Source organism: Psammomys obesus, unplaced genomic scaffold (genome assembly GCF_907164565.1).
Source record: "Psammomys obesus unplaced genomic scaffold, mPsaObe1.curated_primary_1811, whole genome shotgun sequence".
Classification (NCBI taxonomy): domain Eukaryota; kingdom Metazoa; phylum Chordata; class Mammalia; order Rodentia; family Muridae; genus Psammomys; species Psammomys obesus.
Genome location: NW_026593286.1, coordinates 16,268,708 through 16,285,553, shown reverse-complemented (window position 1 = coordinate 16,285,553; position 16,846 = coordinate 16,268,708). Strand labels below are relative to the sequence as shown.

Here is a 16,846-nt window from a genome sequence, read left to right as displayed (position 1 = left end):
ATTTGGGTATACAGCTCTTTAGGATTAACAGCAGCTTTACCAGAAGATATATCAATAGCAAATATTAATCGTCACCTACAACACTAGGGTTTGGAGAGCCAGTTATAGTCCTAACCTTCCAGGATAGTACTGATCAGACGGACCCTATCCTGGAACAAAAGTGGAAGAGAGACGGGGAATGAAGGCAGTGGGCATTGGGAGTCATGGTGATGATGGCTGCTGTTCTCAAATATCTTTCCTGCTCCGCCTTGGTTTATTTCATCTTACCACCAGGGGGCGTTGTGTCAAAAGGACAACCAGAGCCTCTTGGGGTAAGGGTGGCTGTAAAAGTTAACTGGTTTCGACAGCCAGTTATTTTATTTTATTATTGGCTATATGGGCCGTGGAGTTCAGTGCTACTCTGGCTTTACTTAAAGATGCTTTCCCAAACACTTGCACTCCTTTAATTTACAGCATTAGAAGAGGAAAAAAGGCATATTACATTACTGCCTGGAGATTGAGATAAGTATAAAGCCATGTCTCTTGTTGGCCACATCTGGTTCTGCTAGGAGTGGGATGATGCCCCTTGTTCTGAAAAAGGATGGGCCATATTCAGCTGTCCAGCTGCTGGTGTATCTCCCAGAAGTTCAGGTACCTCTTTCAGGGCCAGTAGCCCAAGCATCCTAGGGCTACTTGGCCAGTGGGAGGGAGCTGCCATTCCTGGGAGGACTAGGGGCAACCATGCCAAACAAGGCAAGGAAAGGAACAATGTATAAAACCAGAGCTGGTGATTATCTGTCCAAACCTCTGCTGTGACAGACAGGAAGGTGCCCCACGGTCAACCCAGCCAGCCAGCCAGCCGAAGTCTTGGAGTTGACGCCTGTAGGATGAGTCCATTCCTGAGAGAAGCTTCAGACGTTCCTGTCACAGGTGGGTGTTTTTCTTAAGTAGGGTTGAAGACTGGAAACCTCTGGCCCAGCCTGGACCCCCATGTTTGTCATCTACTCTTCAAATGTCCAAAAACACTTTATGTGGAGAAAAACCATAAAAATCAAACAGCAGCCCCCCCCCCCCCAGGATGTTACTCTGGTATCAATGACCCCCAGGTCCAGAGTATCTCCATCTGCACCCAGTCCTGGAGCCATGGATGAAGGAGTCCAGAGTATTGGAGAGGAAGTCCTCCAGGCCTGCATTGCTGCTGTGATGTGAACACCAGTCACCGGGCTAGGGGAGAAGCTGCTATAGTACAGAAAGGCTGCTGACAAAGGATACTTATTTTAAAAGTAACAGTTCAGGGATGCCCCCAACCTTCCTACCCATTCTCATTTCTAAGTTAGGTGTCTAGTGGGTCAAGGGAAAGGTGCAGAGATGGTGTGCTGGCAAACTAGGCGGGGGGCAGGCCTCAGTCCTATATGGGAGCCTGGAGTGCTGATGAAGCCTGGAGGGGTGGGGTTGTGAGTTTCAGAAGGAAATGGCTTCTGGAGCCTCTGAAGGACATAGTTCTGATGAAGGTGGCACCATCAAGCTGGCTTGCTGAATGTCATTCTCAGACCTGCTTATTTGCTGGATTAAGGACTCAAGGGGCTGTGCAATGGACATAAGTGACGCTATGTCCCCAAGGACCCTGATGTGGTGGCTCTGGTGGTGCAAGACACCGAGTTGACCTACCTGGACCAGTATAGCATCAGCATAGCCAATCCCTTCTGCCAGTGCTCAGACTCATGTATCCTTGTGGAAGACTCACATGCCCTAGGCTCAAAACAGCACCAGGGGCAAGCACAGTAGTGGTGTCCAGGCCAGAGCACATTTGTAGTCCAGACAGAGCAATGGGGAACCCAGGCTTCACACTGTCCAGAGGGCAATCCTAGCAGTGTTCCTCCCCTACTTCGGGACCTGGCCCCACCCAGACTGAGAAGTCAGCCGTGCGTTCCCATCATAAGATTCCAGGGCCCAAGGTCACAGCGTGAGCCAAGACTTAAAATCCAGTTTTCTGGCTCCCAATCCAGGGCAATTTCCTCTACTCAAAGCTGTCTCTGAAGTGCTGTGAGAGCTGTATCTCTTTTGATCTTCTACTTGACCCAGAGAAAAAGGGACAGGGCTAAGTCCTGTTTAATAGCTAAAGAGATAAAACCTTAGTGGCTAGTCATTTGTCCGATATTGTACTGTGAATTCAAATACACCTCGTGACTTTAGGGCCAGATGTTTGTTGGGGAGGTGATATTCTTGTTCCAGCTTACCTTTAGGACCCTTATTGGTTGGGTTCCCCAGCCCTCCACCTAGTCCTGGCAGGTTCAAAAGGGACCTGATAACACTAAGACACGCAAAGACACCATGGTAACACTGACTGCCCAGATCCTGGGCTAGCCTCTGCCGGATGTCCGCTGGACCAAGGATAGAGAGGACATCAAGGTCGACGACAGGGAAGGGCTGGGGTCTGCGAAAAAGGCAGGGCCCGGGGCTGGAACCTGTGTGATACTGTTCCCAGAAACCTTGCAGAAGGATGAGGGTCGCTGGACCGCAAAGAACAGAGCTTTCTAGTTAAGTAGGCTCACTCCGTGGGTAAACTGACCCACAGCTCCACCCTCCATCTCTCCAACCTTCCCCAGAGTGTTGCGATTGGTACTAACACCACCATCTAGTATAATGTGTTTGTAGAGAACAGCCTGGGCATAGACCAGAGCTTCGCTCAGGTGGACGTGGCTTGAAAGGGACCATCAAGACCATTTGCCTTGGCTGCAAGCCCAGGAGGTGGGGGACCCAAATCTTTCTCCGTCTTGCTTAATAAAAATCCTTTCCCCCTTCGTATCCTCCGCGGTTTTTTGTTTGTTTGTTTGGTTTTGGTTTTTTGCCATCGCCATTTACTCTCCCCGTCCCTGTCCCATACTTATTCCAAGACCCACAGGCCAAGGTCACAGACTGTTGGACTCACTAGAAAATCTGGAGAGCATTGCTAGGCCAGTGCTTCATTTCACAGACAGTAAATCCGGAATCGGATTTCTCTCAGTGTCGAACTTCCCACCTGGACAAATACTGGAGCTGTGACTCCGCCTTTTCAGCCTGGGCACGGCCCCTGCCAGCTTTTGGAGCCCCAGCCCCTTCCAAGACTGGCTACACCCCTTTCGCCTCTGGTCGGTATTCTCCTGTGACCTTGTTCTCCGCTGTCCCTGAGCCCACACTGGGAAAGCTTAGATCGCAATCTTAGTTTCCAGGCCTAATTTCTTAGTCCCGACCTTCACTCGTCTTCCTCTTCTCATTTAAGCCACCCCTCGACCCCTTGACCAAAATCCAGGTTTCCAGCACGCTTCCCAGCTGTCTGACAAAGTTGGAGAGACGACTTTTTCAAAACTACAATTCCCGGCAGCCCCTGCGAAGGAGCTCTCGCGAGTTGTAAGGAGACACGTACGCGGAAGGAGCAAGCAGTAGCAGGCGGCAGAGCTGGCGTAAGGGAGCTAGTGGTAAAAGACCAACTTGGTGGAGGTTTGGCGGGCAGGGTAGGGGTATGGGACCGACGCTAGACGTAGACAGGGCTCGGAGGTCCTGTCTTGCGCTTCTCATGCCCATGCTTGTGCTGCTTCCATAACCCATGGCTACGAGAAGCTAACGTTTATTGGACATACTCAGTTGTGGGATCCAGAGGGTCCAGCAATCAATCCTTGGGCACCAGTTGTCATTAGGCGCGCTGCTGTAGTAGGCTCAGCGTTTGGCATGTCAAGGGAACCTGTCTTTTGATTCGAGCTTTTTAGCACATGCAGGTAGTTGTAAGATTCACATTCTGCACCTAGCGGTGTTAGGACTAACACTGACCAAATGCAGATTAGTGTTCGGTACTTGGGGCTCATTCTTAGGAATGAAATTAATACCTAGAGCTAACTCGAGGTTTGTGCTTTCATATTGACCGCTGGATTTCGGAGCTGAATGTCTAGAAATAGGATGCAGGTGTTGCCAACCATTAGGATGGAGGTTTCCGGTTTTTGAGGTTTGGGGTCAGAGAAGGGGGTCCGTTGAGTTCCAAATTTAGAGAATTTGTTCATGGCCAATGGGGAGTCGTTAGAGATAAAAGGGTGGGGTGCGGGCTTTTGAAGCCAACTGAGTGCTGGATTGGGATGAAATTTGTGTTGGTGTGCCCAGGGAGGAACTGTACTGAACTTTTGAGTTTACATCCTAGGAAAGCTGTGTGTTGCAATTTGTGGTATGAGATCTGAGTGTAAATTCTTCTCTTGGGGTTTGAGGTTTAGGTAGCAGCCTCCATCATGCTCAAAGCTGTGATCCTCATTGGAGGCCCTCAAAAGGGTGAGGAGCTGGGGAGTAGGGGAGGGAGGAGGCTGGAGAGTAAGTGGGGTTGGGACAGAAGGAAGTAGGAGGCTAAAATGTTTTCCTGTCCTCTCTCAGGGACTCGCTTCAGGCCTTTGTCTTTTGAGGTGCCCAAACCACTGTTTCCTGTGGCAGGCGTCCCTATGATCCAGCACCATATAGAAGCCTGTGCTCAGGTAACCCTGTGGGTTTACCTCTCATTCTGTATGCCCTGCTCATTTCCTTCATGGTGTGTGTCTTCCATTTCCCAGCCATGGTCTTTTCCCACCAAGTGTAACTCCAGGGGCTTTCATTCACAGGTGTCTGTGTGAATGGCACTTCTTCAGGTTGTGCGCTGCAGCTAACCCTGTTGTCTTCCCTGCCTCCTGCCGCTCAGATTTTACACCTAGTTTTACAGTATGGAATGTGAAGTCAGGCAGGGATCTTAAAAGATAGTTAGGGCTATAGCACGGGATCCCTTATCAATAATAAAGAACAGAGCCCATGCTGTTGCTCATTTCTTTATTGCTTTGTTATTGGGATAGGCAAGGTTTGAGTTTGAGTCCAGTTTTCCTGCTGAGACCCAGAGCAACCAAAGTTTCAACTTCCTTTGAGCTCTGTTTTGTTTTTGTTTTTTTGTTTTTTTTAATCTGTAGAGATTAGACTTCCTTTGTAGAGTGTCCAAGCTGTAAAATGCCTAATTCAATGCACACCCTTGATAAATGGCACCCTCATCTCATGCTGGTATCAGATGTAGAATAATATATAACGAGAGGTAGTTCAATTGGTACAGTGCTTGTTTGTACAAATACGAGTTCAATCCCCATCACCTTTAAAAAGAGCAAGTCATGGTGATTGTAGTTCCAGCACTGAGGAGATAGAGACAGGTATATCACTGGGGCTTACTGGCCAGCCAGTCTAGCCTAGTCATTAGGTTTCAGACCCCAATGAGAAACCTTGACTCAAAAACGCAAAGTGGACTGCTCCTGAAGAAAAAAACCTAAGATTGACCTTTGGCCTCCACGTGGATACATACACATGGGTTATATATACCCATATATACATGCACACACATACCTGAGCTGCAGATATAGCTCAGAGATAGAGCACTTGTCTAGCATGTGTGAGGTCTTGGGTTCAATGCCCAGTACTGAGAGAGAAAGAGGGGGTCACAAAGAAGGAAAGGCAGAAAAGATGGCTGGATTATATATCATTGTGCCTTGGCAGACAAGGTTGTTCCAGTCCAGGTGCATGAGAGACCATCAAAAATGAAAAGGTCTGGGCTGAGAGTTCTTCTGACTTCCTCATTGTCTAAAGAAAAAGCAGGCCAGAATGGTGGTTACCCAAGATACCCAGCTGAAGCTGAATTTGCATTCTCTAGACTTCTGGACCAGTGCCAAGATCTTCCCAATTTCCCATCAGATTTTTTTTTTCCCAATCTCTTCCCTTATCCTAGGTCCCTGGGATGCAGGAGATTCTACTCATTGGCTTCTACCAGCCCGATGAGGTCCTCACTCAGTTCCTAGAAGCTGCCCAGCAAGAGTTTAACCTTCCAGTCAGGTATTTGAATGACTGTATATATGGGTCTGAGTCTCAAAGTTCTTGGGAATGGGTTGAGTCAGTATTCACCAGGGTCCACCCCACACCATGAGATTCTTATTTCAGGCATCAGAATTGCTTACTATGAGGTTGCCTTGAAAGGCCTTGGCCAGAAGTACTTCTGACAAGAGCAGAGATGTCGGGGGAGGGTGTGTCAAGGGCCCTGGTTCCTAGTGTCTCATTGAGCTGGCTGGGGTCCCTGGGGACAGGTACCTGCAGGAGTTTGCTCCCCTCGGCACAGGGGGTGGTCTCTACCATTTTCGGGACCAGATCCTGGCTGGGGCACCTGAGGCGTTCTTCGTGCTCAACGCTGATGTCTGCTCTGACTTCCCTCTGAACGCTATGTTGGATGCTCACAGGCGCCAGCGCCACCCCTTCTTACTTCTAGGCACCACAGTGAGCGCTGGGAGGGCCGACGGCCCCGGAGAGGCTGGGACCACTGGGACCACTCTATGTCTTGGAGCTGGAAGGGGGGTTGGGAGAGAGATGCGCTGCCCCAACTGTAACATGAGGTGTCATTGGCAACCCCGAGCCCTTTGGTTGCTGGGAAGTGGGGGGGGGGAAGCTGTCAGCTCTCGGCTCTGCTGAAGGCCTGTCAGTGTCAGGGCTTCGTGCCAGGTGCTAGAGGGGAAGGAAAGAAAGGAAAAGAAAACAGCCTCAGCTGCCCTGGAGGAGGCAGGTCACTGTCTTGGATATGTCTGTCTCTCAGGCTAACAGGACGCAGTCCCTCAACTACGGCTGCATCGTTGAGAACCCACAGACACATGAGGTGAGAGGTGGGTGGGGGCTGGGTGCCACTCCCTAAGATCAACCCCTTACCCTACACCTGTAAAGAAAGCCGAGAATACTTTCAGATGGGACCCCTCATGTCAAACAGATAGGACAATATGTGTGCCATCCCCCCTACCCCTCCCTGGTGAATCATCTTGTGGCCCTTTAAGAGAGAATGACAGGGGAAAGGGGTACCAGTTTATTTCTGTGGGTGTAATGTTTTAATAAATAGATGCAGGGGTCGCTATGGAACACAGAGGAGAGGCCCAGCTATAGCCTGAGATGGGGCTGGGACTTCCTTCAGGAAACAGGATGGGCTCGGTTCAGCTTGTGGTAATGAAGGAGACTGAAGGTTTTGCAGGCAGAGAGAACAGTTTATGCAAAGACAGGCAGGAAGTAGCATAGCGACCCATAATTATTGAGGTAGAAGCATAGGTGCTAGGGCTAGAGGGGCCCTGTTTGTGAAAATCCCTGCCCCTGAGTCTCACAGACTTTGACACACAAACCATTTTACTTGTTCAAAGTTTAATATATATAAAACATAACATGAAATGTACATATGCTTACATATATATGTAGTTTTGGGCAGACACCAGCTAGACATGAAAGAAACAGAAGCACAGAACACATTCTTTGCATCTCAGGAGACCTCAATCTAGCAGGAAAGACAAGTCAAAAGCCAGTCCTTGGAAATGGCACAGTGGCCTGGATGAGGTATGACCAGAGGTCAGGTCTGAAAAGCCAAGTGAGGCTAGAAGGAAAGGGCTGAGGAGCAACAATGTCAACTGGCCGTCAAACCGGGTTTTCCGGAGAAGGAGGTGGGGAAGGAGGTCCCAGTGGCCAGAGTTGTGTTCCTAGATTGCTAGGAGTTAGGCAAGATGGAGGAGGTAGCCTCCTAGGGATGTAAAGCCAGGTAGGGGCAAGGTGTGAGCTACCCCTTAGGAATCGTCCCCGACAGTAGAAGGGCCTGGGAATGATTTAGTATGAGCTTGCATTGGTGGGGATGGTCTGCCCTCTACTATGAACTCTGCCTTCACTTCCGTAGGTCCTACACTATGTGGAGAAACCCAGCACCTTCATCAGTGACATCATCAACTGTGGCATCTACCTTTTTTCCCCAGAAGCCCTGAAGCCTCTTCGGGATGTTTTCCAGCGTAATCAGCAGGATGGGCAACTGTGAGGCAGGCTCCATGACCCCGTGACCCACTCCCAGGCATCCCAGTCCCATACCCGTGGCCCCTGCCAGGCTTTGCAGGTTCCATGTCACCCCATGCACCCTCTTTCTCCCTTTGTCCTTTCCCACTGTCATCGGCAGCCAGCCTCCTCAAGTCCCTCCCCTCTTAACCTCATTCTGTCCCTCTTCCTTATACACCCCGTCTCCTCCTCTGTCACTGTGCCCATTCTCCTTCTGGTCCATTTCTCTCCAACCTTGGGTGTCCCAGAGACATCTTTGAGAACAGACGGTAACACACACTTGGGTGCCCATGGGCTCAAGTGCAGACATGCATGCCCACACACATGCATGCGAACACACACATACGGACGCTCAACACACTCTCTTCCACCCGCACTCAGGCTGCCCAGAGCCATGCTTGCAAACGTAGTCGGGTTTGTCCCTCCTGAGCCTGGAAGCTGGCTGCCGTGTTTCCCCCTCCCCACCCAGCTCCCATCTCATGCCTCATTCATTTGCTGACAACCATTTCTCACTCCACCGTGTCTCTGCTTCTCTCCGTCTCTCCTGCCTTCTCTGTCTCTGTTTCTGCTGAGCTGGCATCTCTACCATCTCTTTCCCCCCCTCTCTCTGTGACTGTCTCTGCCCTCACCAGCTGCCTTGCTCTGGGGTGAGTTTGGGTTTTTTTTTGTGTGTGTGAGGGAGGGTGACCAGACCGGTGAATGGGGGGAGGGTGGGCATGAGCAGGGACAGGAGGGGTGGGGTCTAGGCCTGGGGCTCCCCAGTGAAGCAGTCAATCAAGGGGAGTAGAAGAGGTGCCTAGGATTTGAATAGACCTTGGTAGAGGAGCCAGACTAGAGGAGGGCTTGGAGAGGTGTCAGAAACCCCTTCAGTTCCTTCCTGGAGAGCCAACATACTTGGGTTCAGCTAGGGACCTGATGTCTCCTCCTTTTCCTGGCCAGGGAGGATGGCTCATGGCCTGGGGCAGGGACCATCCGACTGGAGCAGGATGTGTTCTCAGCCCTGGCTGGGCAGGGCCAAATCTATGTGCACCTCACCGATGGTATCTGGAGCCAGATCAAGTCTGCAGGGTATGTGTAGGCTGGGGAAAGCCTGTGCCACTGCCCTTGAGGTTCTCAAGAATGTGGCATTGGGGTGGTAGACACAGGCCCTACTGGACCTTGAGCAGCCCCTCCCTATTTTGGCCCCTAGCTCAGCCCTCTATGCCTCCCGCCTCTATCTGAGCCGATACCAGATCACTCACCCAGAACGGCTGGCCAAACACACTCCTGGGGGCCCACGAATCAGAGGTACACACCCCGCCCATTATTACTCCTTACTCTCCCACACCCTGGGGCCTACACTCTTCACCTCGGGTGTGGAAGCGAAGGCTCAGTCTCTTCCCCGCCCTATCCAGATGTGTTTTGGGGTATCTGCCCCCAGATTGTTTCTTCTGCTTCTAGGAAATGTTTACATCCATCCAACTGCTAAAGTGGCCCCATCAGCTGTGGTAAGCTGTGGTCCCAACCTCAGGGAGAGGCTGTTGGGATGGGTGAGGGTACCCAGGGACCGAGCTCGGGTGCTGGTCTGTCTCCCTGCTTTGGTATACCTGTTGTGCAGCCGTGAGCATCCCCCCAAGTCCCTCCACTCTCACGGTGTGATGGTCCTCTCCGCAGCTGGGCCCCAATGTCTCCATCGGGAAGGGGGTGACCGTAGGTGATGGTGTGCGTCTACGAGAGAGCATTGTCCTCCATGGAGCCACTTTGCAGGTAGGAACCAGGCACACAGTAGTGTGTGGCACCCAAAAGGCTGAGGGGGAGGACCCAGGTATGCCTCCCAGAGCAAGAAGGGGGAGCCCCCACCCCCAGACTCTTCATCTTCCTTCTACACCTTCTTGTGCCTTTTTTCTACTCTCCTCACCTTGAACCATTCTGTTTGACAGGAGCACACCTGTGTCCTTCACAGCATTGTGGGCTGGGGGAGCACTGTGGGGCGCTGGTCTCGTGTAGAGGGTACTCCCAATGACCCCAATCCCAATGACCCCCGAGCTCGCATGGACAGCGAGAGCCTCTTCAAGGATGGAAAGCTACTTCCTGCCATCACTATCCTGGGTATGATTTGTGAGGGGTTAGGGGTAAGGCCTGGGAAGCCCCACAGGTGATGGCTGGAGTCCCCAGGGAACATTTGTTCTTGTATGGATCCCATTCTTGCGGGCGGGTGCGCACACGTGTTATTCCTTAAGCAAATATTTACCAAGATCCTGCCATGTACCCAGCCCAAGTGTATCACTGAGGGATGAGGCCTGGGACACATACGGGCAAGGAGGGCTTCCTTGATGGCTTAGCCATGGCCTCAGCTCCGTACCCCATCACCTCTCATGACCTGCTCCTGGTGCCCTCGTCCATGCTTCAGGCTGCCGCGTCCGGATCCCTGCCGAGGTGCTCATCTTGAATTCGATTGTTCTGCCACACAAGGAGCTGAGTCGAAGCTTCACCAACCAAATCATCTTGTGAGGGTGCTGCCAAAAAGCCCCCAGGACTCCTGCCCACTCTCCTTTGGGCTGCTGCCTGCCTGGCCAGCTCTGACCTGATGAAGCCACCTTGTGGGGAGCCATGTGTGTGGTCATGGACACCTGGCTTCCCTCCCCACTCCCAAATAAACCCCTATGAACCTTGGAGCCAGCTTGGACTCGGCTTGAGCCTGGGCTGGGGGTGGAGGTACAGAGGGGCAGCTGAGTCAGGCCCCCCCACATTAGCATTTAAATTGGAGTCGTTGCTGCTGGCTCATGAATAATGAATCCAGAGTCTTGGTAAATCTCCCCCTTCCCACCGCCTCAGCCTTCTGCACTGGCTGCTATAGAGGAAGGCCCTCCAGGCTCCCTGGCCTGCTGGCCCCCACGACCTTGCCCTGCTTGCCTGCCTCCGTGGGCCTGGCTTTATAGAAAGCAGAGAGAAAGCTGAAGGATTTCAGCGGGCACGCTTGCTGGGAGGCTTGGACCCAGGCTGAACACCCAGCAGCCTGCTCTCCTTAGCTTCGTGCCAAGACCCAGCCCTGGCCTGTTTAACGCTTTGCCAGCTCCATCTGCTCCCAGCCTGGCTTTGGGGAGTTGGGGGTTTTGCCCCTACCTCGGGGTCTTCCAGGATCTGTCTCACTCCTGGCAGAGGTCTCTGGTCTAGAAGAAGCCCCTTTACCTCATGGCAGCCTGATACCTTTGACAGTTCATAGCCCTGCTCTCTGCACATCTCCATGTTTGCCCATGACCCCAGTGTGCCCCTCTTGGCACCCCCCTTTCCACAGCTGTGGGTGCTGAGTTTAGTTGCCAGATGAGCTGGTAATGATCGTAATCTGCTAATTGAGAGGAATCTAATTACCCGAAGAGAATAGGGGGGCAGGGTTTGGGTGGGAGACAGGAGGGGGTCCTGGCAGCCGGCTTGGGTGGCAAGCAGCAGGGTATTGGGACCCTGTTGTCAACACCAGGGTCAGGGACAGAGCCCAGGATTTCATAGCTTCCTAGGCAGGCAGTTAGAAAGATCTATGGGAGCTAGACCAAGGCTTACCTGGAGACTGGCCCAGATACGACCTCCCACGTCATGGGGGCTGTGTGAGAGCCACGGGAGATAGCCCAAGGTCTTAGCAGTCCTAACCTGTAACCTGCTCCACAGCCCCTTTCCCTGGTTTCTCCTCAACTTGCCTCCAGCCCAGACCTGTCATCTCTGCCACCATCAGCAGAGTTGCAGGCCCACTCAGCCTGGGGTCACCTCCCTAAGGAAGGGGCTAGGAGAGGGTTGAACCACAAGACCAGGCTATGGGTCCTCTTCCTCTCCTCCCCCTACCCTGACCCTCTGTTCCAAGTGGTTGGCAGAGGCCATGGCAGCTCCATCATAAATATGATAATTTAATTATTTTCTCAGCAAAACACCGTGAAATCCAATAAGTCTGTGTCAGGCCCTGGCCCCCGGGACCCCCCTCCTAGACCCAGTGCGGGTAGAAACATAATGGCAAGAGGCTCTAGAATTGGAAAGGGTCAGTGTTTGAAGGTGGGATGGGCCAGGGAAGCTGAAACCTTCAAAACCTTCCCCAGGCTGAGGGGATCACATGTGCAAAGTGTCTTAAGGGTGAGGGGTGATGTCCCCATTCCTCCTGAGCATCAGTCTTTTGCACTGGGAGAAGCCAAAACCTCATATGTGGGGGGGGGGGGGGGCAGCTCACAGCCGATGATGTGGGAACACTCAAAGAGGTAGCAGGGAGCCCCCCATGTCTGCTCCTCTGGGGCCCTGCACCCAACCTTCATTGGCCTCCTGGAGGTAATAGGTGTAGGAGGGTACTGGCTCAGGGGTGGATTTGAGAAGGGAGAAACCAGAAGGAACTGGGGTGGGAAGTGGGGGGATGGGGGGATGATCAGGGGGAGGGATGCGGGGGAGGGGTGTGCTCCTGCCATTAGTGCTTTTTTTTTTTTTTTTTTTTTTTTTCCCCTGTTTTCTAAAAAAGTTTTTTTTTAAAAATCAAGGAGGGGGGGGGGGGGGGGGCCGGGGGGGGGGGGGTGGGTCTCTGGCATCAAGCTGGATGGGGCGACAGGGGAGGAGAGCTGAGGATAGGGACTGAGTATACAGAACATTTTGGATGTGCTTCAGGAGCAAGCGTGCCAAGAACACTGGCTGGGGAGGGGGGGACTGGTCAGAGTGGGGCTGGGGAAGGGAGTTCTCTCGTTCATGTCCTGCTGGGGTTGCTCAGGGCCCAAACCTACCTCTATCTTAGTCCTTCCCCCTGGCACTTAGCAGCCATTATGGGGGAGCAGATTGCAGCCCCCTCCCCCTCTCTGGGAAGCGAGCACAGCTGGGGCCCGCCACATCTGCCACATCAGCACGGAACACAGCTGGGTGTGCCCAGAGCCATGCTCCCCAAAACACAAAGGGGGCGGGAACCAAGGGAAGCCCAGACCCCTGAGATCCGGCACGGCACGCTGACACCTCTGCCAACAGACACTCCTCAAAGTGAAGCGACACCCACCAACACACGCTCCCTGTGTGCAGAGACTGAGAACTGGCAAACACGCAATTACCCAGCCCCGCCTGCCACCCCCGCTCTGCTCTCGCAGCCCCCTCTCCTTCCCTTTCTTCCCACTAAGGCTGCCTTCTGTCACCAAGGCCATCTCTGAATTGTCCTAGGCTAGGTCTGTGGGAGCAAGGGGTTTCATTGGCACCAAGAGCACCCTTCTAGTAGGTTAAGGGATGGTAAGGGATGCCTCGTGAGCCCACCCTGGTAGCAACTTATTCTTCCAAGATTGCAACCCTCCCCATAAGGAGGCCGTCCCCAGACAGGTGGGATCTCCATGCCAGTGGACCTAGTACCAATGACCAATTCCTGTGACTCTCCTGTGATCCACCAGCCACCACAAGGAGGCGCTGTGTGCTCTCAGTATCCCCAGACCTGTTCTGAGCAGCATCTGGGGCCAGCCTCTGCCAACCCTATTATCCAGCAGTCCCCTACCCTCCTCAATTCATCGCTTGGCTTAGCTCTGCCACCCCGGGCGGGTGTGGGGTGTAGGACTGTCCCTGACAGGAAAGTCCTTCCCAGAAGCGATGATCAAGAGTTTCTTCTTTCTCCTTTCCTAGTTAATAGCCCCTGATTAAACCTGCCTCCTCAAAGATCTCATTTTCGTGCTCGTCTCCTTGGCCGGGTGTCTTGCCCTCAACCCTCTCCTTGCTGCCCCCTCCCATCATCCCACACGGCGCCCTCCTCCACCACCACCCCCCATGCCCCTCGGAGCTTTAATCCCTCCTGCTGCCGTGCCGGCCTTATCTGCTCCCAGCAGCTTTCACTGCTGCAAAGCCCTCTCCCCCTCCTTCTCTGGATCTTCTCTCTCTCCTTCCTGCTCCCTCTGCTCTCTGACCAGCGCCACCTCCTGCCTAGCCTCTCTTGTCACTCAGCCACCCCATCTTGGGCCCCCTGTCTGTCACCAGATTAGTGCCTAATGGCCCTTTGCCCTCTCTCCAACTTCAGCTCAGATTCTGTAGGCTGCCCACCTGTTCCCACCCTCCCTCGTCTACCTCAGCCCTCTCCGCTGACCCATCAAACTTCGTCTCTTTCTAGCCAGTCAGGATTTGCATCTTTCTTCTTCCTGACCTCCCTTCCCACGTCCCCTCCGTAGTTCTTCCAGATTTCCTTAATCTTGAACCCCACCCTCTTCATTCCTAGTAGCCAATGACCTTCGCTTGAGAATACCCAAATAGGGATAGATAGTGTGATTGCAACACAGAGGGGCAGATTTTTCCCTGGGCTAGCCCAGGGAGAACCGTGTTGGGGTGCAGAGAGTACTGGCAACAGTGGGGGCAGGGCCTGGCGGTGGGACACTAACCCTCTTCAGTTGCCTCAGATCACGTCCGGGCCTTCCCATCCCCCTTCGCCGGGACTCTCATTAACCGCTTCTCCTGCCTCGTCCGTGGCATAAATAACCCAGATAAATCAGCCGCCGTCCGCCCCCCGCCCCTCGGCCCCCGCACAGCCCGTTTGTCACCGCTGCTAGCTCGCCAGCCAGGCCTGTGCCGGCCATCCCCCCCCATCCTTGTCCCTTCCCGCCCACGTCTGTCCCACACTGGCTTCCCACCCCCTGGTCAGCACCAGGTCCAGGCTTCTGGGCTAGGGTAGGTGGCAAGGAGGTGTCCCTTGGGAACTGGAGGCTGGGGACTCGATCAATGGAATGCTTCTTAAGGAGTTCAAAGGTTGTGTCGTTTATATGAATATAGCCAGCCAGCTAGCCAAGGAGCCAGGAGCCCTCAAATGATAGGAAGAAACAGAAAAGGCTTTATTTGGGGGCATCCCTGGGCTGTGAAGAGGTTCCCTGGGAACCCCTTCAGGTTAAGTCGGGTGCTGGGGGGGGAGGGGCATTTTGCTCAAGTAAAAACCTCCAACATCCTCCCGGTACCCCTGGCTAATCCATCCTGCCGTCCCTGTTGACTCCTCCCCTTTCCCCACACAGCTAGCCCACTGTACTCTAACCTTTTCCTCCCTCTCTGTGTACCCTTCTCGTTCCCAGTTTCTGGAAGCCTAATTCGAGGATCCCAGGTGGTGGAGAATTGGGCTGTGATCAAATCTGAGAAATGGGGACAATTGGAGGATAAGGAGTCTGAGCGGGGCTCACATTCTGCCTGAACAGCAGCCCCGCCCCACACACCCAGCCCCTTTCACTAGCTCACAGCCAATTCAGGTCCTGAACAGCTCCTCTTAGCCCTGTTTCCCCTTCAAGGGGAAGCTGGTCCCTAGGGAATGGGTGAGAGGAACAGGGAGAGGCTGAGGGAGCTTGGGAGCAGGGCTGGGGGTGGGGGTGGGGAAGAAACTGGGCCGGGCCCCAGGGACCAGCTGGGCAATGAGCCGGGGAAGCAGCCGGGAGGCTAAATGAGGGAGATTATCACCCAACTGCAGCCGGGCAGAGAAGGAGGCAGGCAGGGAAGCAGGGAGAGGGGGAGAGAGGGGACACAGGGCCAGAGGCAAAGGGGGTGTGGAGGGATAGGAAGGGGGCCAGAAGGGGCTGGGGAGGAGTGAGTGGAAATGGCTAAGTGACGGGCTGGAAGGATGGGGACCCCCCACTGAGCATAACCAGATTCCTAGAGGTCTGGGAGACTGGATGGTAGGGGCTTGGGGACAATTAGAGACAGCTGGCCACCGGGCAATGGTGGGAGTCCGCTCTGCGTGCAACGAACGGCCGCTTCATTCCAGCGGCCTGGAGTTCCCTCACAGAGCCTCCCTCCCCTGTATGCAGTCGCCACCCAACATCTTTCCTCTTAGAGGTGGAAGAGTCCCTACTGACCCAAAGGGGGAAAAAGGGTTTCATCTGGGCATCACGACGGAGGTCAGTGTGTAGTGGCGAGAGCTTGACCCTGAGATCCCAGCAGAGAGCAAGGAATTCAGACAGGACATCAGAGCAGAAGTGAATGCTGGGGGGGGGGGGAGACTGGGGGGCAGCTCCCACTTTCTTGGCAGAGCCCCAGACTGAAGTAACCTTAAAAAAGCAATTAAATCACCTTTTTAAAAAACCCAGTAAAGAAAAATCAATATTGGGAGAAAAGGGAAGAAAGAAAAAGGAAAGGAGGTACGTGGCGAGGGGGAGGTGGGATGGGGGAAGCTGGAAGGTCTGGGAGTTGGCCGGGGAGGGGCGAGTATGGGAGGGTCCTGTCTGCTATGGAGTAGAGAGGGAGCTGTCTGTGGTCCCTTGGACCCTTGGGTAGGAACTTGGCGCCTGCTTCCAGTGCCTACTCTGCTTTTTCCTGCTGTGTCCCAGCCAGAAACAGCACTTGAACCTGTCCCCAGGGGTCTTATCTTCCCAGCTTTGGGAGAGCCCTGCTGACCTAGACTCCTGGGAAACTTGTGGGGAAACCCAGCTGTGGGACCCTGAGAAGCCACTTTGCTGAAAGGTTGGGGACACCCAGTGAGAGCGCCATGCATGGCTAGGACCAGGTGTGTGGGTGAATTGCGCACTGGGGTGCCCCTGGCTAGAGGCCTGACCTAGCCTTGAAGCCAGGGTGGGCTGAGCAGCAACCTGAACCCAAGGGGAGTTACGCTTGTGACCCTCCCTCGGGGCCAGGATGAGACTGCAGGGCCAGCCTGACGCAGGGGAGGGGTGGCCGTTGGGCAGTGCCGTGGACCTCGGGCTCTAATCCCCAGCAGCTGCCGTTTCCCTCAGATCGATTCCCTTCTCACTTTTTTTTTTTTTTTCAGCTGCTGGTTCCGCGGCTTGGATCGATGGAGCCGCCTCCCCCTCCCCTCTGAGCTTCCTCTCCCTGCCGCTCATTAGCGCCCCGATTAATCAGCCCCCCAGCCTTCCAGGACAAGTGCTTCCTCTTCCCCGTGAGGACTCACTTTTACACGACCCCCCCCCAGGGGGCACAAGTGGACCATTCTTGCTACCCCCGGCCGGAGGTACCAACTTGCCCCCTCCTGGTAAGCCAAGAGGGGCTTCCACCTCCTCTTGTGGTGGTAGCCCATGCGCCTGACTCCTCCAGGAAACAGCAGCCTGCAGGCTCCCCTGCCTGGCTCTGCCAG

The 16,846-nt window shown here is 53.9% G+C and overlaps 2 protein-coding genes across 6 annotated transcripts; both read left to right on the top strand.

Moving 5' to 3' along the window:
* Positions 1-1,391: 1,391 nt before the first annotated feature.
* Spegnb (SPEG neighbor) lies at positions 1,392-2,517 on the top strand. The gene is given in 4 exon segments (XM_055616494.1): positions 1,392-1,482; positions 1,485-1,553; positions 1,556-1,725; positions 2,269-2,517. Coding segments are annotated over 4 exon segments (579 nt in total).
* Positions 2,518-3,381: 864 nt separating this feature from the next.
* On the top strand, positions 3,382-10,485 carry Gmppa (GDP-mannose pyrophosphorylase A). 5 transcript variants are annotated; one of them, XM_055616961.1, is made up of 13 exons: positions 3,382-3,434; positions 4,209-4,269; positions 4,369-4,466; positions 5,726-5,829; positions 6,078-6,264; positions 6,578-6,637; positions 7,685-7,815; positions 8,773-8,901; positions 9,023-9,120; positions 9,274-9,320; positions 9,487-9,579; positions 9,753-9,921; positions 10,223-10,485. In XM_055616961.1, the coding sequence occupies exons 2-13, from the start codon at positions 4,230-4,232 to the stop codon at positions 10,321-10,323; spliced, it is 1,257 nt and encodes a 418-aa protein (XP_055472936.1). In that variant the 5' UTR covers positions 3,382-3,434; positions 4,209-4,229; the 3' UTR covers positions 10,324-10,485. The 5 variants fall into 5 exon arrangements, with proteins under 5 accessions (XP_055472936.1, XP_055472937.1, XP_055472940.1 ...); XM_055616962.1 differs by having other exon boundaries at positions 3,398-3,419; XM_055616965.1 differs by having other exon boundaries at positions 3,401-3,419; positions 4,215-4,269.
* Positions 10,486-16,846: the final 6,361 nt, after the last annotated feature.

Coding starts and splice junctions, on each gene's coding strand:
- Gmppa (XM_055616960.1), top strand. Junction 4,270..4,368: donor CATTGGAGGCCCTCAAAAGG/GTGAGGAGCTGG, acceptor GTCCTCTCTCAG/GGACTCGCTTCAGGCCTTTG. Junction 9,321..9,486: donor AAGTGGCCCCATCAGCTGTG/GTAAGCTGTGGT, acceptor TCCTCTCCGCAG/CTGGGCCCCAATGTCTCCAT.